The sequence below is a fragment of the Botrytis byssoidea genome (assembly GCF_014898295.1).
Source record: "Botrytis byssoidea strain MUCL 94 chromosome Unknown BBYS_025, whole genome shotgun sequence".
Taxonomy (NCBI): Eukaryota; Fungi; Ascomycota; class Leotiomycetes; order Helotiales; family Sclerotiniaceae; genus Botrytis; species Botrytis byssoidea.
Window position 1 is genome coordinate 380,336 of NW_024065866.1, and position 23,459 is coordinate 403,794.

Genomic DNA, 23,459 nt, shown 5'->3' on the forward strand with positions numbered 1-23,459 from the left:
TGGTATTGCAAAATTACAAATCCGCTTGCTAACACAATATCAGATGCCTGATAGTATCGGGATACATTTTAGTATGTTCGAAATCTCATATCATGAACTTTCTCAAACATAAGCTCTTTTTTTTGTCTGATTCAAGATTTGCTGTGTTACTACTGCCAATCCGCCGTCATCTGACGCCGAAAACTAACTCTTCTTGGCGCTTCAACTCTTTCTCTTTTTCGAAACAGGTCCCTCTTCTCCCGAACATTCCTCGTCCTCTAGACCAGCCTTCTCGGCGAGTTGTTCTTCTCCTTCTTCATCAAACTCGCTATTCCTTTCTTGATGGGCTGGATCAACTGATGGCTGGGGCATTTGCCACTCATATGTGTTCATGTGTGCAAGGTCGTGATGAATTTTGACCCTTTGTTTGGTAGAAAATCTCAGTTCGCAGCTGGGGCATAGATAGGGAAGTTTGCCATAGTTTCGCTTGATTGCTGGAAGGTTATTAGTTTTCCTGGCCCACTTGCTGAATTCTTCAAGAGGCTTAGCAGCAGTTGATGCGAGGGGATCTAAATGAGCAAATGTCGACCCAATATTTTCGGTAGATACCCAATTAGTTTCCGTCTTTTTATTGCCATCAAACCACCTCATCGACAGAATAGCATCGCACTTTTTCGAGTAGCCCTTATACCACTCTTTGATGTCTCCATCACCGTCTAAAACAGCCTGAATTCGAGAAATCCTCGGTGTCATAGTAACACCATTCTCCTCCCAGCTCCACAGCTGCACAAATAAGCCTGCCGTGGGCATCTTCAAAGATGGATTAATGCGGTTCATCTTGACCTTATCATGAGCTTCTAATCTTGCCAAAAACTCCATCTGATTCCTCAACGTTCCGAAAGCCGCAATTGCTATCGGATGTGCTTCCGGTAAGCTGCTGCGAACCCCTTTGATCGTTCGAAGGATTTTTGGCGTCGAGCGACGGATTAGGGCAGGAGTTTCGCGCATGACTGTTCCCTTAGGGTAGCACACGGCCACTAACCTGCTTTGATTATAGAGTACGGGATCCATTATATGGGTGTTTCCTGGCAGGTATGCATACCGCAGACGCTTAGATTCGCCCATGGGAATTGGACCCAAACTAATATGGGGATGAACCGCCTTAAATACCAATGCAGTCATCGGTGCCATCGTCGCATATAATCGAAGTGAAGATACAAATGTCCGGCCAGGCCAGTAGCTCTCGGGTATATTTGACAATACTAATAGCACCGTCCACAGTGCTGAGTCGTCATTTCCATCGATATGCAGAGCGCCAAAATTACCAAGGCTCATTTCTAATGATGCTATCTCTGTACCGGAGTAGTTGTATTGGACAGTTGCTAATAATAGTCAGCGATATTCACAGAAGTCGACAGACGAAGTGTGGTACTTACAGAAGAATCTGTTATCTTCATGCCCAAATGTAATAGGAACAGCAGACTCTGCCTGCTTGGCAAGACGTTCTAATACTTCTTTTGGCGCACAATTCGCTAGCAGGTTGCCAGCAGCTATTGCGACAAGCTGGTTGAGTCTTCCAGTCAACTCGACATTTTCGATTATCGCTGCGTTTAACTGTGCGGCACAGATCGCGTCCTTCTGCTGTGTTACCGTGAAGCCTTGGACATATGACCTCTTTTGAAGAATCTTTTTCTTAGAGCCACCAATCATTCGCTGCTCGAATTCCGATATATCTTCTCGGGAGTTTGGATCCGTGCTCTTTCGGTGTGCTATTTCGCGAGCCTCCTTCATGGCTTCGTATGCGGGTGTAATATCCTTGACACCTCTCTCTCCGAAGAATTGCGCAGTAAAGACAGGATCTTTGTCTTTGGGTCCTGATGCGACGTAATATGGCTGGTTATAAAACATCTCATGGCAATAAGCAGCTTCATCTTCTGCGATGCTTGTGTGCCCTGCTACTTTGAGTAGCTCTGGACATTCTGAATTCTTTATGATAGCCAATTTTTGATTGATTGGGCCAGTAGATGTGTTAAAGTTTGGCAAGATCAAGTATCCATCCTTTCTTCCTGTATTATTTGGTATTGGTGCTTGATAATTGAAGCACGGGCTTGATTTAGGTCCTACGACCTGCGAGGAACTGGAGGTCATATCTTAAGTTGTTCTTGGGGAACGGCTTGTTCTGTGATTGAAGGTGGTGAAAGAGCTTGACTTAATCAAAAAGTTTCTGAGATTCCTGATGGAGTCGAAGACTGACTCGTGGAGTAAATAGAATAGTTGCAATGTATAAAAGACCACAATTAAGATGTATTTTGTATGATGAATTGAGTAAAAGGTTCAAGTGCAACTTGTTCAAGTATATATACATTTTCAAATTATGGGAAGCGGTATCGATATACTGACTGGGCTACTTACTACAGTTCTAGACTAGACTACTTCGATTTGGTCATGAGGCTTTTTCTCGATAGAATTCCATTATTTCACTTCAATATTCTGGCAGTAATTGTAAAAAATATAGTAAATTCGATTTAATATATGAAAATTGATTATTGTAATATTTTTATTGTATATTTTTAATAGAATTTAAAAACCAAATGCAACCATATTCAAGAAAGTTATATGTTGCTGAAATGATTGAATTTTGTATACCTAGGTACCTAGGTAGGTAGATATAGCTACCGACTGGATAAAGTACAGCGGCGCTATATAACACTCTCTAGTCATAGTCACTATCTGACCAAATGATGATTCTAATAATGAGAGTGAAAAAAACAGGAATTTATACAGCCTATCTCAAGGAAAATCAGCCACTGTATGAGGAAGAAGGAACTAAATTTCAAAGTGTATTTTATGACAGGAATTTGCTCTAGTGGTTTAGATTTCCATTACTTTGCCAACATGATTTTTTCGAATCACTCCTAAGGGAATTCTGTGTGTCATTTTGGATGTTTGATAAAAATATTAATCCCCTGCTACAGTCTCTCAAAGCTTCCTGCCATTTTTCTATTACTTGAAATTTTGAAGATTAGGCAATGAATCTGGAGTGTTTTGTTTCTTAGTGGGAGATGAGAGAGTTTGAGCTCCGGGGATATCCGAGGCGAGATAAGCCATCCTGGAATTGAAAGTTATTCACTGGTTAGATTGAATGGAATTAAAGCAGAGATGCCAGTTAACACTTCTGCGAGATGTGTGAATCCAGTTCTAGTGCACAATTTTGGTGATCATGCTTTATCAGCTTTGGCTAGATTTAATTAAAGTTGCCGTCAAGAGTCTTGATAATATATGTATTAACAAAGTCATACCTATCAATCCAAAGGTTAAAAGAAAAGTCAAGCTGGGCTTGAAAGTGGGCGTTAATCCAGACATGTGGAGTATAAATGAATTTGGGTTAAAGAAAGTTGAGAGCTCCTGGTAAAGCATCAAACGACAATCTTATAGTAAACAGAAATCTCACTTGTGAAGAGTCAAAGCTAATAATCCATTACATCGATTGACCAGTTTTACAGCAGCTAGTAGCTTTCACTTGCAGGCAAACATCTTTGCTCAAAATTGCCGAGGGAAGAACCAGGCAAGCAAAAGAATGAAAAGTTTGACAAATTAAAATTAATTCTTTAATGTTGCTTCAACAACTATAGACTCATATTCTTCAAATAGACACCAGTCATAAGTACTTTTAAGCCGATCATCTATTCTCGAAACAAAAGTATTCTATAGTAAATGTGCGTTAACAGTGTGAAAAGTAGCCAACCTCAGATGACACTGATCCAACTTTCAAGTAGTTTCACGATCCCAGATTCCAGTAAACAAGATCAAACAGAAGTTAGTTGGAGGAAAACGCTGTTTGTTAATTCTGACAAGTTGTTAACAATCGAAAGCTGAATACTATTGTTAGTGGTAACGCATTATATTCTTCAGAAGACTTGTCACATCCTTTTTACACATGCTGAATTTTGAGATAAATGATCATTTGCCACAGAATTTGTGCCTAATGCTATCTTGAATGATGTAGGCCTTCCATGATCCTAGAAACTAACTAAAAAACAACTTCTAACCCTTGATTGTGGACTTTCCATGTCCCAGGTATTCCATAGAGACAATCTCAAATCTCAGTCTGTCATATCCATTTCAAACATTATCTTCTCCAGTTGCCACAGGGTATTTTTCAAAATCTCTCTGCCCGTTTTTAGAATCGAGCCCGAAAGTGCTCTTCAGTTCAAACTTTCACTTCAAATTCTCCATTTGTCCCTCCAAATAAATGATCACCTATCATTCTTTGACCATTCTTCCCATGATATTCCATGCAGCCCTTTCTTCCCCAAATCGTATCTCACTACCTAATTCTTAGTCTTTCTTCGCTTCCCCCCCTTGTCTTCCTCGACAGCTTCCTGATCCTCTTGGTAGCGCTTCTTTGTAACCCAAGATGATGGTCTCGTCCTAGTGTTTGTGCGGACGGCCCCATACTGGGTTCCCTCAACTCTATGCATTTCCTCGAGACGTGCTGCGAAAGATTGCAAGTTCTGGCCCTGGACGAATCTTATAAGTTCAAGTGGTGGGGTCGACTTGAGTTTCAACTCATCGTGAAGATGAACAATGTTTCGGGCCAACGTTACAGCGGGCCATGCATCGTTCAGTTGAGCACTTGAAGACAGAAAGTCATGCGCAGACTTATAGCTCTGTTGTATAATGGGCCAGATACGATAGGTCAATGGCGCATATTGATCAGCGTCAAGGTCTTGCTCAGTTGTAAAAAACGCAACAGGGAACCCCAGAACCCTGAAACCAGGAGACAAGTTTCTCAAGAACTGAAGTCGCTCTTCAAACAATAAGCCATAGAGATCTTGGCGCTGGGAGAGCATTTGTACAAATTCCCAAGACTTCAAACAAACAGTATCGAACCGATTTTCTTCATCCATGTTGTGAATAGTAACTGCTACCTGGTCCAACAACATACTTTTTCGGACAAGTTCGCAATATCCGAATGAGGTGGTGTCTTTTTTTGGAATATGTTCAATCAAAATATCCAAAGCTTTTATGACTGCCATATTGAGGAGGTTATTGTTTCTTGGATATGGAGACCCCACACGATGCTGAACTATGGCATCGTCAACAGCGCACAAAGCATGCCAGACGACGCGATAATTTGCGTATGAGCAACAGTCGTCATGAGGAGATTTTTCACAGCCCATACAATTCTCTGTATTGCATTCTGGACATCGGACGATCTGTGGATGTGTATTCTCATTTGGAATTTGGAAAGACTTTGACGGGGTGCGTTTATAGCTAGGCACCCACAAAGATGCTCTCGAATAATCGAAAGCGATACCGCACTGTCGGCAATCAATGAAGTTGCTTCCTCGAGTCTCTTCGCGCTCAAGTCTCATCATAACCGGCTCATACTCTTCAACCATGCCCTGGCCGTCACCCTCGTCTTCTTCCATGACGTCATTGAATTCCTGCATATCCGTTAGCAAGAGCACTGTCGTTTTATGATATAAAGGACAAGAACTTACAGTCTCAAAATCCATTTCGGTGTCAGTATCATCTTCAGCAAAGCGAGAATAAAAGTCTGGAGATGCTAATGGATATTGAAGTGGCTTGTGTGGATCGTTCAGAGTTTCTGGGTTCTTTGAAAGGATTGCCAAGCTGAATGACAATCCTGGAGCTCGAGGATTTGGTGAATTGGGTCTGGAACTAACACTCGTATTGATCGTGGCAGATGAGTCCATTGAATTGCTTGGAGAACCAAAACTATTTGAATAGTTCATGATCGCGTGTGGATGATTGGTAGCTGGGGAATATCTGTTTGGTTTGAGAATTGAGATGAAGATGTCGAGTGGTCTTTCAATCGATAATTGGTCTTGCGGTTTAATTTGTTTGTAGAAGAAGTGTTCTGGAAGAGGGAGGGAAAAAAAGAGAGAGAGAGAATGGGGATTCCTTAGCTTAAGTAGGAATGGAAGTACCTACGGTGTTGTCGCTGTCGTTGTTCATGGCTGTATCATTCACGATTACCAAGCTTAGCAGAGATTGATCTATGTTCTTGATATCGCGCTCATGTATACGGTTCCCAACTCATAAGCTCAGATGAGTACATGATCATCAATTTTGACAATAACACCGTGAAAATGACAGTAATGGATCTAAGCGATAATTTCTGTATAGGCTAGTGCTCTTCATTTTGTCATCAGGTCGTGCATACGGCAGTACAACTGCCGTACAGCCAATCTATAAGAGCCGTACCGGTGAGTTTGAGATGATTATCTTCTACAGATACAACCGTACCAAACCCTTAGTGTTACCGTTAAGGCTGTATGTCCAATGTATTGCATGACTAATCATAATGCGCGACCGCCCGCGAATTCAAAGTACGGGAGCGACTGTACTAGCTTCAACTTTTTTGTGATAGCGCAATTTTAGCAAAGTGTAATTTCTTGCTGAAAACATTCTCAGGTTATCGCCTCTACTCGAGTTAGTCGAAACTAACGACTGGAATTGGTTAGGTTGAAAGCTAGGAGAGAAGCGAGACCTAGGATAAGGGGCTGGGAGCAAGATTAACAGATGATGTTCTGAGTTTCAAAAATATCCTGGGGATAAGATATTCACGAGATTGGTATTTCACAACCTTGAGTTGTTGCTTAAGGAGAAGGAAATTTCATTGTAAGGAGTATATATTGACCTACCAGTGAGATTTTGCCTGCGTTAAAGGGTTATGTCATAACCATTCTTAATTCTGCCCATGTGAGTCTCAGGGCTTTTGAGGCCGATAACTACAGTCAGATCTCCTTATGTGTCAAGATCATGTACACAGCCACTTTATTCGAGCTGTGTAACATTAAGTGGGATCTTCAACCCCACACAACATGCATTGCAACGACGTTGATAACTTCCCAGTTCTACATGAACAAAACACTTATACCTGAAATTCACAATTCATATCAAAACAGATTCTTCTATTTTGAGATTTCTAATCTATTCGATGCCTCCATTCGATATAGTCAACAGGCTTTTGCCAACCGCTCAACAATGGAGATGGTACGGTATTGGTGCTTTATCTCTCAAGATGTATGGAAGTCGTACAGTATGGCTCTTGCAAGCACAAATCATTGGCGAATTACAAGATGAAGACGCGATAGCATTCAAAAAGATGGCATGCGATGAATGTACCATGATCGCCGTAGCTGTGAGCTGAGCCCGACGCCAAGTCTTCCGAGTACTGACGAAAAGAAGGCTGCAATTGTTGCACAAATTGCTATCACAGGATTATCATTGGACTCTTTGAACAAAACTCATTGGACAGCAAAATCTTGTTTTGTGATGAGCTTAACCTTTTCTTTGGTATCGGTGTACTATTCCGTTACCCAGAAAAGAATCCTCGGTCGACTAATCAAAGCAAGAGATGTTCGTCATTGGATACGAGGGAGGAAACAGGCCATCAACCGAGTCTTTTCTATGGAAGTAGGGTTCAAGCTTGATCCTTGTGAGCCCGACGATTACTTACCGGAGGACTTAGATGTTCGCGATCTTAAGGAGGATTTCCAGAGACAATGCTTTATCCCGAGTCCTTTATCCGTAATCACCCTTTCTGCCCCTCAGATGTTGCTTTCTGGCTCTCTTTCTCTGCTTCTTATCAGTTTGGGGATATATTTAGGTAAGTTCTGGATTCGTGGACTAGATACTACGGAACCAGCTACTGACTCGAGAAATGTCTTCATATTGTACTTTGTTGGGCTATACTTTTCTGGAGGTATGTATGTGGTTTTGGGATGGTTTCGTGGCCAAGATAAGCGTTCGGAATCAGATATCATTGATGGTTATATGAATGAATACTTAGCTAGCCACCCTGACGTGTTGGCTCGATGGAATGTTGACCGACATTGGTGTCTTCAGAATGGGACTCTGAAGCCGATTCCTGGCACCGAAATCGAGGAAAACCTCACAATTGTGCGGAATGAGATGGAGGAGATGAATAACGTCTGAAACATTTCGGTGAAAATTAGAATAACGAGATTGTGTGGAAACTCATTCGGAATGGGAACAATGTAAAAATTAAATTGACTTCAGGAATACGGATGATTTCTGCGGCTACACGTGTGATCAACCAAAAAGCTGATTTCACAGGCCGGCATGTGATAGAATAGACAAATCTCTCAATGTGCAACGTGTACAACCGCATTATAAAACACCTGGGTTCTTGCTGTTATTCAGATGTTCGGTTCAAACATTGGAGATGAATTACTGAAATCACGAGCGCAATCAACAGATGAGTTGATTGCCCCCGCTCAATCAATACTGATTTGATTGATATCCAAATCGAATGTCTAAATGTCTTCAAACCCGCAATTCAGCAAACGAAATGATATCCCTCAATCTGCCATGACACACCACTCATAATGATAGCACTCTGTGTTGCATCACTCTCAAAAGTCGAAAGTCAAGCGATAAAGGTTGTCGTTTGTCCAAAGAAACAATTGTAATCAAAACACACTACCAAGATAATTGGTTGGGTTTCCATACAGAACTGTGACCAAACATGGCAAAGAGAGAGTACAGCATTGTTGAAACTGACTTAATAATGCTTGCGAGAATACTTTGGACATGAAACATACCGGAATTACAAGCAGGGGAATTCTTGCCCCTCCTTATCGATCTAATTGTACCAATTGATTGTCCTTCTCTCATCAAATAAATCAAAGATATTTCATTTCTTAGTAATATCTTCTTCGATAGGTACAGTGAGTTGGTTTAGAAGTGCTGCGGTCTAGGTAATCCGCACTGCTCTCAAACTTTTGTTCATCACACTGAGCATTTTGCAAACGAGATTTATCTTGACGCTTTTCATATAATGGGGCGCTGCACGTATAGAAACTGGCAATTATTCGAACTGTATGGACTCTCTGCCATTCCGCTGTTTATTTTCGGCAGCCGCACTACTTGGTATAAGCAGGCAAAAGTCCTTGGTGAGCTCAAAGAGGGACAAAATAGACCCGATAACTCAAGGGCTTCCGAATTCAAAAGTTCGACACTCGCAGAATGTAACATGGTTGCTGTTGCTGTTAGTCTCTCACATTTCATTTACAATGACTTTGATGCTAATATTGAGTAGGCTGCCGTTATTGCTCAAATGGCCATGACTGGACCGTCACTAGAGCTCTCAAATCAGACATATTGTCTAACAAAGGCGTCTTTTGTCCTCAGCTTGATATTCGCCATCCTGGCTGTGTTTCACGCCAGCTGTCTGCAGCGTAACTTGAATCGTCTAATCACAGGGGAAGAAATACGTCGATGGATTAGGGGAGGTTCAAAGGAACCGGATGCTGAAAGATAGGGCTGGCCAAGCATATCATCAGTCTTCACAGCCTCTGCCCCCAAATGCTTCTTTCGATCCCTTTGGAATGTTAATATTGGATTTGGGCTTACATCTGGGCCAATTTGGAACTACAGAACCTAACGGCGCAAAATATGCGATTTTACTGTACACCATTGGATTGGTATTATTCGTTGGAGCATATAGCACAGCGCAATCTCTTGATATCGAGGAAGTCCGCTCAGAGATTGAAATCATCAATGGGTACATGGCCGAATGGAAAGAAAATCACACGAGTCAAGATACAGGAGATAGGCGTCGGCCTCAAACAGCGCAGATCACGACGAGGACGGATGAAAATTCCGAGTCTGATCCGCTACTGAAGCAAGCCGAAACTAGTGGATAGATCTCTTTCGCCACAAAAGAAGTCACAGGGCGAAACTCTTCAACTGCTCCAAGGCCAGAAAGAAGGTGTAGAGATTCGGCGAAGGATTCTCTACCCCCGAATCTTGAGAGAGGTATTACTGAAGATAGCACGAGCAAAAGCGGCAGCGAGACCAACAGCAGGAGTACGAGCAGTATTAAAGGCAAAGAAAGAGTTGGAAAGAAAGATTTGAGTAAGCAAGGAATATATCGTCAATCTGAGCTTCTGAACGATTAGTTGTGATTCTTGCCCATATTTAAACTGTTACCCATTCGCGGGAGCGAAATGTACTTATAGAGTCTATTTAATGAGTGTTACTAAATCGCATTTACACTGATTCAACATGTCCTCAAATGATCGTGAAAGTAGTTACTAGATCCCACTAAACAGTTCACACACAAATCCAAACAGAAGTACAAGAAGCTTTATCTATTTATTGTCCCTGATATATTGTTATCTACAAAATATATCTAAACCCTCTGTTATCAATCTCCGTCATATCCATCATACCTTTCTCTACAGCCTCTCTTTCTTCTTCCTCACTTATTTCTCCTCTTGCCGCCTGCTCTGCATCTCTTTTATTGTTACTTGAGTACATATATATGTACAGTACAACAACCATTGCCAACTTAACAGAATAGCCTACTAACATTGCTATATACGCTGAATGATATCGGGCTTTATGTATATTAGTCTACCAAGTCACGAAACAAGAACAGAGCACTAGAGAGTGATACGAAGAAAAGAAAAGGCACACTCACGAGCTTCACTTTTAATAAAAGTCTGCGGTCCAATAATATTCCCCACGCAATATTCCGTAAACAGGATCGCTGCCGTCAACTGTTTCTTCGTATACCCCGCAATATTACTACTCACCATCGTGAGACTCATACTAAATCCCAATCCTTGGAAATAGCACAGCCAAAGCGCTACTAATCGTCCCCATTTATTACTACTTGGAAGACCAACCAATAATCCCGAACCGAGAATACAAATCGTGTTCGCAACAATCATAGTAATGCATCTTGAATTCCGAGGGAATTTCGTGCATATATATCCACCTGTCATCAACGCGAGGAATTGCACTGCTCCGCCGGGAATTTGTAGATACTGGGTACCGAGGGTATCGAACCCGAATGTTCCTACGATAATAGATGTAAAAGATGTAAGAGCAGAGTTGGGAACTTGTGCACCGACAGCCATGACAAATAGGATCCAAGTTTTTGGATCTTTGACCGTTTGCCATGCTTGATAGGTCTGGAAATGGTGGTTCTTTACGCCTTGACGATTAGATGCTACGCGGGAAACGGCAATGAGACGTTCGTGGGGTGTGAGAAATTTGGCTGTGGAAGGGAGATCCGGGAGAAAAATGAGGGAGATTACACCCCAGAAGATGGAGATGGCTCCGAAGATGAGGAAGACGTACATCCATTTCGGGAGACCGGTGGTAATGTGTCCGACAGCGTAGCCGATGAGACCTCCAAACATGGTTGCGATACCATTGGTACAGTAGTAGGTTTCAAGACGGAGAGGTTGCTCGGCGGAGGTGTACCACATAGACATTAGGAGGACGAAACCAGGATTTATGGTTGCTTCGACGGCGCCGAGGAGGAATCGATTGGTGGCTATGCCGCCAAAGGAGACGCATGCTGGAGTCGTGATGAGGATTACTCCCCATGCGATAGTGGTTAAAGAGAGAAATTTCCCAATAGGAAGGCGCTGAAGAAAGTAGCCTGATGGAAATTGAAAGAATAGATAGCCGAAGTAAAAAATCGAGCTATTTACATTGTTAGCATGGCCTGAAAAGTATCACGAAGGAACAATGCATATCGATGATCTCACCTCAGCCAGGAATACTCTTGTCCTTTCAGATGGGTACCCTTTTGCAATCCATACACACTTGAAAAGTTGATGGAATTCTTGTCTAGATATTGCAACATATATGTGATGAAAAGAATGGGCATGAGCCGCATGTCAATCTTTCGAAGCACTCTCTTCACTTCTCGAGGATCGACCTCGATATCCCTAGCATCTTGAAACAAAGCATAGTTATCATCCAAATGAGCTGCAGCAGCTGATGATGAACTGTCCACGGCTTTACTTTTTGATTGTGCAGGAGAAGAAGTCACATGCTTCTCATCATCAATTGAAGTTGCCATTTTGATACTGGATTATTGCGAATACAAAGTCCAGCAAATCACTCTCCTGGATTTCAAGACTTTAAGAACAGCCATTAAAGATAATTACAGTGAACAGTTCAACAGAAAATCATCGCTGATAAGATCCACCTCCAAACCCCCAATATTCGCATACTAAATCCACAACATTTGACGGCCAAATACCTGGTTTCCCCTCACTTGAGATAGGGAACCAACCACACATCACCATCTTGAGAATTTCATCAATCAAAATGAAGCAGATAGACCGAATACCACATCGATTGATGCGTATCAGAGGTCGCTTCACGGTTTATCTTTGGATACAGAAGATGGTGTGACACGGAAATTTCCTATTCTGGCAGATGTCGTGATAATTAGCTTGTTTGCGCGATCGGAAAAACATCATAGGTACTTGGTTAAACCCACGCGTGCGATGGGGACAATGATGTATGAAGTATTTGATATATCCAAGCCTAGATTCACGACAGAACTCGCGATATGAAAATGATTTCACGACTCAAAAGCAAGCTTCAACCAGACTACGACTCAAACAGTGTACAATGTGAACCACGAAATAGAGATATATCACGTGTTAAACGCGATCCCGACAATTCGATTCAACCATGTCTCCAGGCATAACAAGCGTAGCACAAACCCAAGTTCTTCAACTCTGGACCCAAAAGAAGGGACCGCCCATGACAGAAACGAAGAGGGACAACAATCTTCGTCAATGTCACCGCACCCCTAGAAACAATGAAACCCCAGAAACGCTTTTTCATTTCCAGGTCCCCATGAAAAGCCAGCAAGCAAGCAAAGTCAGCACCCCCAAACATCCAGCCCAGCAGCCCAGTCGCCGATTCACCCATCCCACCAAACGGCTTCCTGCATCCCGTCTCGATAAATAACATGTGCTGTAATTTCACAACATCTGGAGTGCTACTGTACCAGAATTTGGGTTACCGATTACATTACTCAACTACTGTGTTTCGCTACATGTTCACGACATTTCTATTGCATTTTGCATTTCCAGTGCATTTCGTTTCTGGATCTGTGATCCGTGTGCGTAACTGTCTCTATCTGATCTTCTTAGCTTTCCAATATACCTCCTACATACATACATACATCTATACATACATATCCCAACTTTCCCAAATAACGACTTTGCAGACATGTAACGAGGTTCCAAGGTCTTATTTTTAGAGATTTCCTGATTATATCATGCTTGCATTCAATATGCTAAGAGTAGCTCACACAACATTCCTACTGCATATTCTGTATTCTTCTTTCATTAGTGTGCAGTGTGAATGCATGCTTCACCGATTAACTCTCTACTAAATTTACCTGATTCTATATGCGAATTATTGTATGATTTATTGATTGATTGTTTGTTTGATAAATCGAAAGACCACTATTGGCACTGTTTACGAGGAAGATATTCTACAACCACATACCCAAAGCGGTGAAGGATGCGAAAGGAAAATGCGATACGAATTCGAGATTGTGATTTGTAGATACCTGGCTTTTTCCTCGTTTGATGATGATTACCAACAATTCGGAAGACTTGGAGAGATTGGATGCAGGAAGAGGAACACTGCAGTCAAAACTCGCTGCATTAGCAGTTTCCAAACACGGTCAACGGAATGACTTTTTTTGTTGTTTGAGTTGGTTTCTGGTTGAATTTCTTCTTCTGTCAAACTAGTTACCGGTATCTTATCCCCAGCCAGTAGTACTCCTGCTACAATACATACCCTCCGTACTTTCGTAAAGGGATAATATTTCCAATTTTCTGAATGGTTTGATTTCCAGAGTGAGTAATATTTCTATCAAATCTTATATTGTGGCTTGCTCGGTCCTGCGGGTCACGAATCCTTCCGTGTCAGCACATGCATGCTGCAGGAGAAAGGGAAGGCAGAGTAGGATTTCATTACGCTGCGCACTATCCTCATTATTTGCCCAGTTGCTCATCCCAATGTCCGGGGACCGCCAAAGCTGAGAAAGAGAAGGGCAAAATATCTCATGCGGAGGAGAGGCACAGCACGTGGCGCAATCCTTTTAGGCTTGGTAAGTGCAAGATTGGGAGTGCGATACGGCAATGAGGGTGTGGCGATTCGGCGATACGTAGTGTGGTGGTATGCTATTCATGTCGAGTACCAGTGACTGTACCATTCTGTACTGGACTGCACAAAAACGCGATAAGCTGCAGCCAAGATGGTGTTACCTTTGATCATATTGATATCGTAATACGTGTATATCGGCATCATCTATTTTTCAGCAGATATGCGACTAGGAGATGCTCATTCGTTCAAGTCATTTCATCGCAGGTGCGCTGAGATCGGGACTTGCTCGTGATGGAGGGTATATCAGGAACAACATATAAGGCTGTACTTGTGTTTCATTGGTGCGCGGAAGTTGGCCGTTGCCGTATTGGAGTGTCAGATCATGTGAGTTTACATTGCTGCTTTTTGAGTTTTCTATTCAGTTTGAACCAGTAGGATCTATTACCCGGATGTCTCGGAGCAACTCTCGACGTGGCAGTGTTTTTCCTTTTTTCCCTCATTCAAAGGAAGTGTATCATTGAAAGGGTCGTAAAAGCTATCACTAGAATGGTAACAATTCATTTCATCGTTCTAATCGTTTTTCTGATATTGTCCCGTGTGGACTTTTTTATGCATGAAGCATTGGAATTAGATTAATAAATAATTTGTTTACCGAATCAAGCGTAACTGCCGCCTTGTGACTCCGTAGGGAGCTGTTGTAGACAAAATATATCGTAAAAAGATAGGTCTAGAACTATTGTATGTGGGAATGTATGTGTGGGGGTGGAAATTCAGGGAGCACTCAAAATTGAGCCCCGTTTGTCGTTCTGTAAGTAGATTTGATTATCACTGTAGATAGGGAAATGGTGGAGTCCTCATCCCAAGACCGTGCCAGTTCATTGGAGCATTGATGAGAGGTGAAGATTGGTATCTTGATTCAGATGAAGCGGGTAAGATAATAAGGTATGCATCAAGGGCTCTCGTAAGTTCTTCCGTAAAGCCTGAAAGTTACATTCGGATCAGCTTCCCCCTCAAGCGAGTGTCTAGGATTCAGTATCGGAAACATCTCAAGTGCCCTACGTAAAATATGTTAGAGTAGGATTGAGGAAAAGCCATTGACGATGTATTCAATCTTGGATAAGCTACATGTCCGTAGATGAGGGTTTGTGCCGCGAATCATGCGGACGTTGAGAGTTAGTTTGGGCGGTCTCGAGGGCGCTTTACTTTAGGCTCTTTCAAACGTCGTCAGAGTCTTGCTTTTGGTTTCGCGACATATCCCGGTCTGGCGCTGATCACAATCTATTTGCTCTTGTGCTCTTGTGGAGTTTTGGGTCGAAAGACTCGAAACGATTATCCCGCAACTTGGAATGGAGCTGTTTGATCTTCAATCAATCTATTAGCCATTTCCAAAACACCAAAAATAGCTTCGTGTTTAGACGTGTTCCAACTTATGTTCTACGGCTAAAATTACTAATGCAGTATGATACGATGTTTCTCAAATGGCCATACTCTATTGAGGTATATTCCGTTAGATAAGTCATCGTGTTGCTCATCTCGGTCTCTCTTTATCAGAGATTGAAGGACTTCGGAAGCACTAAATAAGAGAAGAGATATGTTGCAAATAATCTGTCGAGTAATGCATTGAGGTAACCAAGAGTCTATTCGCCACGGGATTTGCCATAAATTCATAATTCCTACTAGTTACTCGGGTCTCGTGGCGACCCGACTTTTCGTTTGAACGGCTAGATACAGAATGTGTTTCCCGTGGCCCAGGTAGTAGGTTACGTGTATTTGGGGAAAATTCCATGAATCGTTATCGTCACTTCAAAATATAATGGAGAATTCACATGATTTCTGTTCGCTGTAAGGTACAAGTGTGTCCCATCATCCCATGCATATTTGCCATGAGGTTGATATTGACATTTTCCCATGTGGGAACTAACCTAAGTTCAAGCAAGCATTAATGTCGACAAGGAATTAGAAGCTGTCAAACAGGGGCTGGTAGGCAAAAAATGAAAGTGTGCAACGGTTTGTTTTTAGGTGTCTTAACACGCATAACAGGGGATGGATTCAGGGAAAGTTTTCAGGGTGTTGTGGCGTCTTCCACCGACAAGCCCAGCAGCTTCCTCAATCCTTGTGATAAATTTCCCATGCAAGCGCACAAACCAAATCGTCGTTTAATCGAACAATGGAGTAGGGATGTGCAATCAGAATAGGCGTTGAAGAAATGACAGGATGTTTTCCTTCTTAGCAGGAACTTTTGCCGTTGAGTTTCGGAGAATGCGCGACTTCTTTGCCTGATTTCTTTATTGCTATTGGCTCTATCGTTGATTGAGTCAAAAACGTTACTTCGTGTGATTATGTGCCACCAGGGCGCATGTGAAATTTACCTCGGTGGCATGATGGCATCGGACCTGAGTCCCAAAAGCTCATTATGAATGGTTGATCATGAAGAGGCTATCAGCGTAGTTGCGGCGATAATGTTTAGTCCATATCCGACAGAAAAAATGTAAGCTATAATAGTGATTGTGTAGAGGATGCTTGAAAATCAAGATCCAAGATCGCCATTCCCCAAAGAATTGTACCGTGGCCCCCCTTCCCTCCCGCTCTGACATGTCATGTTGGTGTGAGATGACAATCCTCGAGGGGAGCTCATTTTTACCACGGTCTAATTCTCCGAGGCAGCAGGGCAAAAGGACAGCGTGCAAGGCTTTTGAAGGACCTTGAGGGTCTACAACCCCAACTCAAGCACCCCACGAATGGTTCACGATGCCGGTACTGGGCTCTTCAGCCTGGGAATCTACCATGGATTAGAATAAACTTAATCGCTATCAAGATCCATCTTTCCAACGTCACTTGGTGTGAGCCTCAACATCTATCACTTATGTCGTGAACTCGGATTCATCATGACTTCGCGTATAAACTTTCGGAATCAAGTGAAGGAGGTAGAAGAGATTATTTTGCGCGGCCCGGGTAAAACGGTTATGACTAGGATATCGATTGGTCATGAAGGTGGTCCGGAAGCTGGAAGGCATCTCCACACGAACTTGAAAAAGAGCTTCCAAGAAGGAAAGAAAAGGAGATATTGGAGTGGGTGCAGATGCGAGAAGATGGCAAGCGAATTGAATACCCAGTCTCATTGGTAGACGGCGAGACCGAATTTTGTGATAAAATTGCACTCCCCCTTCATCATATCTAAACTTTCGGCATTTCAGCGAGCGGGTGAGAATTAGACGTTGCATGATTACTGTACCAGCTCACCGTCATTTTGTACATGCGGAAGTTTCCTTTGCTCATTTCTTTTCCATTTGCACAATGACGGAATTTGACAATGAATTGAAGACAGATATCGGTCTCCGGACTTTTTAGGCATTAGAAACTAACGGTCGAATACTAACTCCTCCGACTAGCTAGCATGAGATTAAACCTTTTCTAGTCTTCGTGATCGTCTTAGTAGATTCCCAATCAGAGCTAAAGACTTTAGTGCAGAGTAAAGCAGGCCATATGGAAAATTATGAAAGGTAGAATTTGAAATTTTCTCACTGCTAGAATTCCTTCCCTTTCATTGTGATTTTATACAATTATACCTGAAAAGAGTATACCGTCGGCACAACGAATCATCACATGCTCTGAAGCGATTGTACGTGATTCATACGTGCGAACATCATCATGAAACTTATTTCCAAAGGCTCCTCCTCAGTGCTCACGAACCGAAACAGACCAATGTCACCATGAGATGCCAAGGAAGCAATTCCAACATTTTCATGCCATCTCGTACCACTCTATCCACAACGATTAGCCTTTCAAATCCTACCGGTGTTGATCACGTCTCTCGAATGACCGAATAGGGAATATCTCCGATGCAAAGTTGCGCGGCCTTTTGGTGGAAGAATCGAGCCGCTGGACAATCAACATGATTGTTTCGGATAGTGCTATTGTGGCTTTTTTGTAATTGGAGTCTGCAGTCCATACTCGAATCGTTCATGCTTATTACCGGTTTTATTTCAAGGAGATTTTGCCCTTCTGATGATCGAGTGATCGAAATGCTTGGTCTGATACTATAAGAGGTTTAGATTTGGATTCTGGTGTCATGCACTCATACTAATATGTACTCGCTAGAAACTTTATCGAAAAGCCTCTTTCCTTTCTCACGGGTTAATAGATTGCGGTGGTAATAGATAGTCGTCGATGACCACCATTGATTGGATGATGGCTCTCAACTTCTCCAAACAGGACTTGATTTCAGATTGATCGATTGTGTCGGCATACGTTGATTTCAAAGATTCTTACCGTCTTTTGTGTCTTGGTCGACAGGACAGGACAAGTTTATTTTGACATACCGTAGATGGTAGTAGTGACGCTAATTGGAAAGAGTAAGAACTTTCGCCAAAGTTTATATTGTAGCAGTTTGTGAGCGTGTTGATAGCAAATTGCCCCTAGTACCATTTTTTTTGGCAGTATGCTGGATGTGACTCTTCGTTCTTTCGCACTCACTCACTTCCTTCTTGATTTCACTCCCCTTGTTCACCAATTTCCTCCAAAGTTTATCACAACCCATGATCCTGACACCGTTCATCTCCATTCTCATTCAAGGTTGAAGCTGCAAACACTCCACACTTTTACACTATTACCTCTAGTGAAGCGAGCACTTCTTCATCGTCTCTATCCATCCCTACGTTTTCCCCTCAAATTTCAGCCCTCTTTGCCTTGAGCCCTTGACCTTGCTGGCCTTATAACTCTAAACCCAAATATCTGGACAACAATCGATCATCCCAGTTTCTAAGCAAAAGCCCTGCACTGCACTTGTCATTTGTTGACAGCTACAACAACCCAGCCGTGTAAATAAGTCAAGCTTTTTTCTGCAATCGACGACAAGGATCTCCATCACAAACGGGTATAATTGCCATCCTTGCTTCCGCAGAGAACCATTTGGCAGAAAAAAAATTATTGATCACCGCCTTTTTGGAATAGCAAAATTGAAGCTATTCGGAAAGAATTGATATTGAGAATTTGGTTGGTTGCGATTGTTAGAAGTTGTGAAATTTCAAGTATTCAAGAGAAGTTGGAATTGTGAGTAGCTTTAATCCTGCACTTTTGAATACGAACATGTTAGCTTTATAGTTTTGACTAATAGTAATTCAGTACCTTGAGAATTATCAACATAGGCATTGGATCATAAAGTAGCTACCGACTCGCTCGAACTCGTACCTTCTGTGTTCTTGGTGTAAGTTCTCCCTCCAATCTGATGAAAGGCTCCAAAACTGTTGAAATAAAGTTTTCTCATAACGATGACAATAACTTCAACAACTAAAATAATATTCTAACTGACTATTAGGTCAAAAAGAGTGAGGTCATTGCACTCTGTACTTTGACACCGAAATCCATAGTTTTATTCACATACGGTCTCGATTCTCGAAATTCTACCGTACAATACAACAGTTTTATCAATTATAGCGAAAGGTGAGATGCGGTTAATTTCTCCATATTCTTCTACCAAATCTCTGGAATTCTTCAGGTGAAGTGAATTTGTCGAACGCCTCCACATTTGGTAAGAAGCGCGTCGCGGGCACATACAGCTTTGTTTTATTTAGCGATTCTTACCGGTAAACTTCTTGTATACCATCACCTCGACCTCGCGATATTTTCATCCTTGTGCAATGTGCTCAGGTTACAAAAGAGTCACCAACTGTACAACTCATCAACGTGGTATCTCGTACAAAAGAGAAGACGCGCCGTTTTGAACCATAGCGCAGAGGTGAATTTTCTTGACCGCAGTTTATCAAGCAAGATTTCACTTCAACAAAAACAAAGTCTTCGACAAAACACCTTTCCAGCTAGACTTTTGCGATCGTTGGTACCAATTCTTTCAGCTAGCTAGCTGCATGCGAACTTCACACAGATGCTAACCTTTTGTGTTACCCAGACTCGATCTACCAAATATTCCCAAAGATTAAGATACCCCAGTCGACTACTACATACCCGCCCACGATCTTCAGCGGCAGCCATCCACCCCCGAGATACTCGACGAGCATAAACTGTAACCATTCACCTGGAACTTCGGTCTGGGTCTGCAAGTTCGGTTAGACCTTTGATTTCATTGGGACCTTTTCCAGCACAAGTCGAAAATATCGAGAGTAGGGAATCGGAAATCGGAAGATCGAGAATATAAAAATAATCATTGGGAAGAGCTAAACGTGGGAATCATCGCACGGCGCATTGCACACACGCATCTGCCTCTATCCGCAATTAATCCCGTAAGTCGACTTCAATTCATCTTCCATCAAGGCATCCAGTCTCAGTACAAGTCATGATTGAATTGCCATCGGGGCTTCTTCAATTACCTCGAAGATCTCTTACCGCCACAAATCAATATTCAATATTTCATAGCTATTTCGAGGGCCATTTTGCGATAAGGAAATCCATCGAATGCTTATCGGTGAATGAGCAGGGCTGCCCTCATTCAAGAAGGGTCTTATTTTACATGGGATAGCTTTCTAACTAAAATCCTATAGGAAACCAACCATCCATCTTTTGCAACTCTACACCCCAGCGGTGCATATTGGCCGGACCTTCATTTTCACCAAAAAAATTTCGATAGGAAATCCTACAAGTAAGTGTTCTAGATTGAACTCTTTTCATTCTCTCCACCCCTCGATGTACTGTTATTGAACCATTACTGCGAGGTGCTTCTCATCCTTGCCTCTCTATCCACCACCACATATTTAGGCGAAGTGTCATCCGCTTGCAAGGCTTGTTGCAGATGACCAGCTTTATGCCCTTGTATGGGTTGCAACCTTTTCCATATTTCTAATCACGATGTTGAATCTGGTCGACTTTTGTTTACCAATCGATCGACCCATGTTTCTATAATATATCTGTCCATCCGCTCGCTCTGAGAAGACCTGGTATTTTACCACGGTTATCGCTGTGCCTTGTTCTTCCGCGATCAGCCTCACTCATATTGTTGCGTCATTATCAGATTTCTGGTTCATCCGTACTTTGTATTGTGTTGTATGCATGTAATTCATTTGTTCTCAGACTTTCTACTATCATGATTCTTTGGAATATAACTGACATGAAAATCAGGCCCCTAAAATTCATCGCCGACTTTTACTGTCCTACCTTCGACTTTCATTAACATTGTAAGTTCCAAACATAGTCATTATGTTCTCAGCATCAAACTATCTCTTCTATGGTCCAGTGACTACTAGATGAATAAGGCCCCTCGCGTACCCCAGGAAGCGTACCCTGCCAGGAAAATGTCTAAGTTGCGCCACCAAAACCCTGCCCGGTCTGAATCCTCTATCCACACCAGCGATCTTGGGACGGACGTCGTCGGTCCGGCCCATATCGTATTACAGAACAGGCGCATCAGTTGCTCAGATGAACTTTGGGCTTCTTTCGAATTGCCCAGTGTCCATGAGCCTCGCCAGCTTCAAAGATTTGACAGGAACAGAAAGTCAATTGATTTCATTCCATCCCTGGTTTGAAGGTCAATTGAATCAATTATTCATACCCACTTATACTGATCGAATCATCCTTTTCTGCATCCGTAACCCATTAGGATCATCACAGCTGGATCTACGTACTCGGGGAATGCACAATGGGGCAACTTGACGTTTCTCTTCCTTGCATAGCCTCGCACTATGGACACATTTTCTTTCGACGATGCATTGAAGTGGCATGAGACAATTTGAAATAAGGATAAAAGCTAATATAGAAACTTGCAGAAACAGCGATCTACACCATACACGGAACTCGTTTCATATCCCACCCGTCGAACGCGTCAACAACCCTTCGAAACTTCAAACCGAATCGTCCGTTACCCGTTAACTGTAAGTTGGACCCGTTCTCATTATGTTGCAATCTTGCACCAAGCACGGATGTTGCATGGCATCGCATGGCATGAATACATTGTTATTCTTTGCTTTACATGAACAACCATTTCCTAGTATTATTTTTCGGCGGTTGTCTCTAGGTGGCTGGTATTTTTGTGGTTATCGATCAAGTGCTAACCGAATTAGACATCACCCTCCAAAATGTCCCATCGTCAATATAAGGAAGAACCTGGCAATGCAGTGAACAATGAACACGTAAGTACACAATCTACTGTGACTTTGACATCGTATTGCATATCCGATGATCGATCATATTAAAGTTAAGATTTATGCGCTGCCTTGTTTTTTCATCTTGATATCTTTCTGGATTTCGCAAGTTGCACTTCTTTAGATAAGATTACATGGATAAGCCTCCTCGCTCATAAAAGCAAGCAAGGAAGTATGGCTTCCATAATTTTTCCAGAACATAAATTTAGCAGGACTCGAGTAAATTGTGGATTCGTAGGCTCGTTTCACAATGAACAAGGGATCTCGTTTTCAGCTACCCAATCCCACGCGAAGAAGGCGAAAAAAGTTTAGTTGGTGGTCGAGTCTGTGTACATTTTCTGCACGGCCTTTAAGCCATTCGCTTGACGGTTAAGATCAGCAAAAGGCAAGGTGCTTTTAATCTCTGACTGATTATTTTGGGCTGGTGGGTGGAACCAGTCAAGCCCTCGTTTTTGATTGGTCGGCTTACTTCGAATGGAGATTGTAATGTTGCGCACGTATGCAGCTAAAAGTTTATGTAGATCAAAAGATTGGTGTGTACAAGCGGCACCTGATGGTTTCTGAATTTCTCTAGTGTGATCTCTCATCAGCCTCTGAAGTCAATTTTTGAGATGGTTGTATGATTGATTGGATGCGAGGATTCGCCCTTTTCATCTCTTATAATGTATTGGTTCAAGTTGGCCGACGCAAAAACAATTATGAGAAGGAGGATTACAAAAGCATAAGCAGGATATTCATACTAGGCTGCAGGAAGTCTTAAGGAGACTTTGGTATAGTGGCTTGCCAAGGTTACAACGCCGCATCAACAACGGATGGTGTCTTTTTATGCTTTCCTCTTCCATTCCACCTTAAACCTTCTAGTAATATTCTGGCACACGAACTAAGAAAGGAAAGTGCCTTTTAGCTTTTTAGCTTCTCAGTCGTGAGTCGTAATCGTTTATTATTATTCTGTAGTAAGATTTTATTCTTTTCATTTCCTCCATGCAATTTGCACATACTATACATAACAATTTTCCCTACACTACTCGCCTCATTCTCCTAAATGAGTCAAGTAAATTGGGTTTAGAAAATTATTATTATTTATTTTCGTATAGTACTGCGCAAGTTCATGTAACTGGCCCCACTTTCAATTCTCAAGCTCAAGCCCAACATCCTTTGAAAATAGACTAGTTGCCTCCACTCATACACACCGCTGTCTTTTCAGGGCCAAACGAACCGAACCTGGCCCGGACCATTTTTATTTCAATTTTTTCTTTCCTTGTGCACTTAAAAAAAGATGTTATAAACTGTAAACATCAATCCCCCCCACCTCCTTGCCCCTGGCTACTTTCTCTTCCCTAAATTCTATACCCCATCTGGTCTCAATACCTTGCAACGTCCGCGCACCTTTTTACATTTTCATGCGATATAACCCTTGTCACGTTTATACCATGCGTTGTCCTTGGTTCCACTGAGTAA

The 23,459-nt window shown here is 42.2% G+C and overlaps 7 protein-coding genes across 7 annotated transcripts; 4 read left to right on the plus strand and 3 right to left on the minus strand.

Annotated features, from left to right (window-relative positions):
• Positions 1-201: 201 nt before the first annotated feature.
• Positions 202-2,127, minus strand: EAE97_010072 (uncharacterized protein; the record flags this gene model as incomplete). Its single annotated transcript, XM_038880587.1, has 2 exons — positions 202-1,361; positions 1,416-2,127. 2 exons carry the CDS (start codon positions 2,125-2,127, stop codon positions 202-204), a joined length of 1,872 nt encoding a protein of 623 aa, XP_038728633.1.
• Positions 2,128-4,310: 2,183 nt separating this feature from the next.
• Positions 4,311-5,741, minus strand: EAE97_010073 (uncharacterized protein; the record flags this gene model as incomplete). The annotated part of the gene is made up of 2 exons (XM_038880588.1): positions 4,311-5,429; positions 5,487-5,741. 2 exons carry the CDS (start codon positions 5,739-5,741, stop codon positions 4,311-4,313), a joined length of 1,374 nt encoding a protein of 457 aa, XP_038728634.1.
• Positions 5,742-6,949: 1,208 nt separating this feature from the next.
• On the plus strand, positions 6,950-7,950 carry EAE97_010074 (uncharacterized protein; the record flags this gene model as incomplete). The annotated part of the gene is made up of 2 exons (XM_038880589.1): positions 6,950-7,153; positions 7,201-7,950. The coding sequence occupies 2 exons, from the start codon at positions 6,950-6,952 to the stop codon at positions 7,948-7,950; spliced, it is 954 nt and encodes a 317-aa protein (XP_038728635.1).
• Positions 7,951-8,815: 865 nt separating this feature from the next.
• EAE97_010075 (uncharacterized protein) lies at positions 8,816-9,683 on the plus strand (the record flags this gene model as incomplete). The annotated part of the gene is made up of 3 exons (XM_038880590.1): positions 8,816-9,025; positions 9,077-9,190; positions 9,240-9,683. The coding sequence occupies 3 exons, from the start codon at positions 8,816-8,818 to the stop codon at positions 9,681-9,683; spliced, it is 768 nt and encodes a 255-aa protein (XP_038728636.1).
• A 475-nt stretch (positions 9,684-10,158) lies between these two features.
• On the minus strand, positions 10,159-11,860 carry EAE97_010076 (uncharacterized protein; the record flags this gene model as incomplete). Its single annotated transcript, XM_038880591.1, has 3 exons — positions 10,159-10,379; positions 10,463-11,478; positions 11,544-11,860. The coding sequence occupies 3 exons, from the start codon at positions 11,858-11,860 to the stop codon at positions 10,159-10,161; spliced, it is 1,554 nt and encodes a 517-aa protein (XP_038728637.1).
• Positions 11,861-19,553: 7,693 nt separating this feature from the next.
• EAE97_010077 (uncharacterized protein) lies at positions 19,554-21,034 on the plus strand (the record flags this gene model as incomplete). The annotated part of the gene is made up of 4 exons (XM_038880592.1): positions 19,554-19,602; positions 20,035-20,150; positions 20,409-20,506; positions 20,983-21,034. The coding sequence occupies 4 exons, from the start codon at positions 19,554-19,556 to the stop codon at positions 21,032-21,034; spliced, it is 315 nt and encodes a 104-aa protein (XP_038728638.1).
• Positions 21,035-21,155: 121 nt separating this feature from the next.
• On the plus strand, positions 21,156-22,052 carry EAE97_010078 (uncharacterized protein; the record flags this gene model as incomplete). The annotated part of the gene is made up of 3 exons (XM_038880593.1): positions 21,156-21,380; positions 21,627-21,731; positions 21,921-22,052. The coding sequence occupies 3 exons, from the start codon at positions 21,156-21,158 to the stop codon at positions 22,050-22,052; spliced, it is 462 nt and encodes a 153-aa protein (XP_038728639.1).
• Between the last annotated feature and the right edge of the window lie 1,407 nt (positions 22,053-23,459).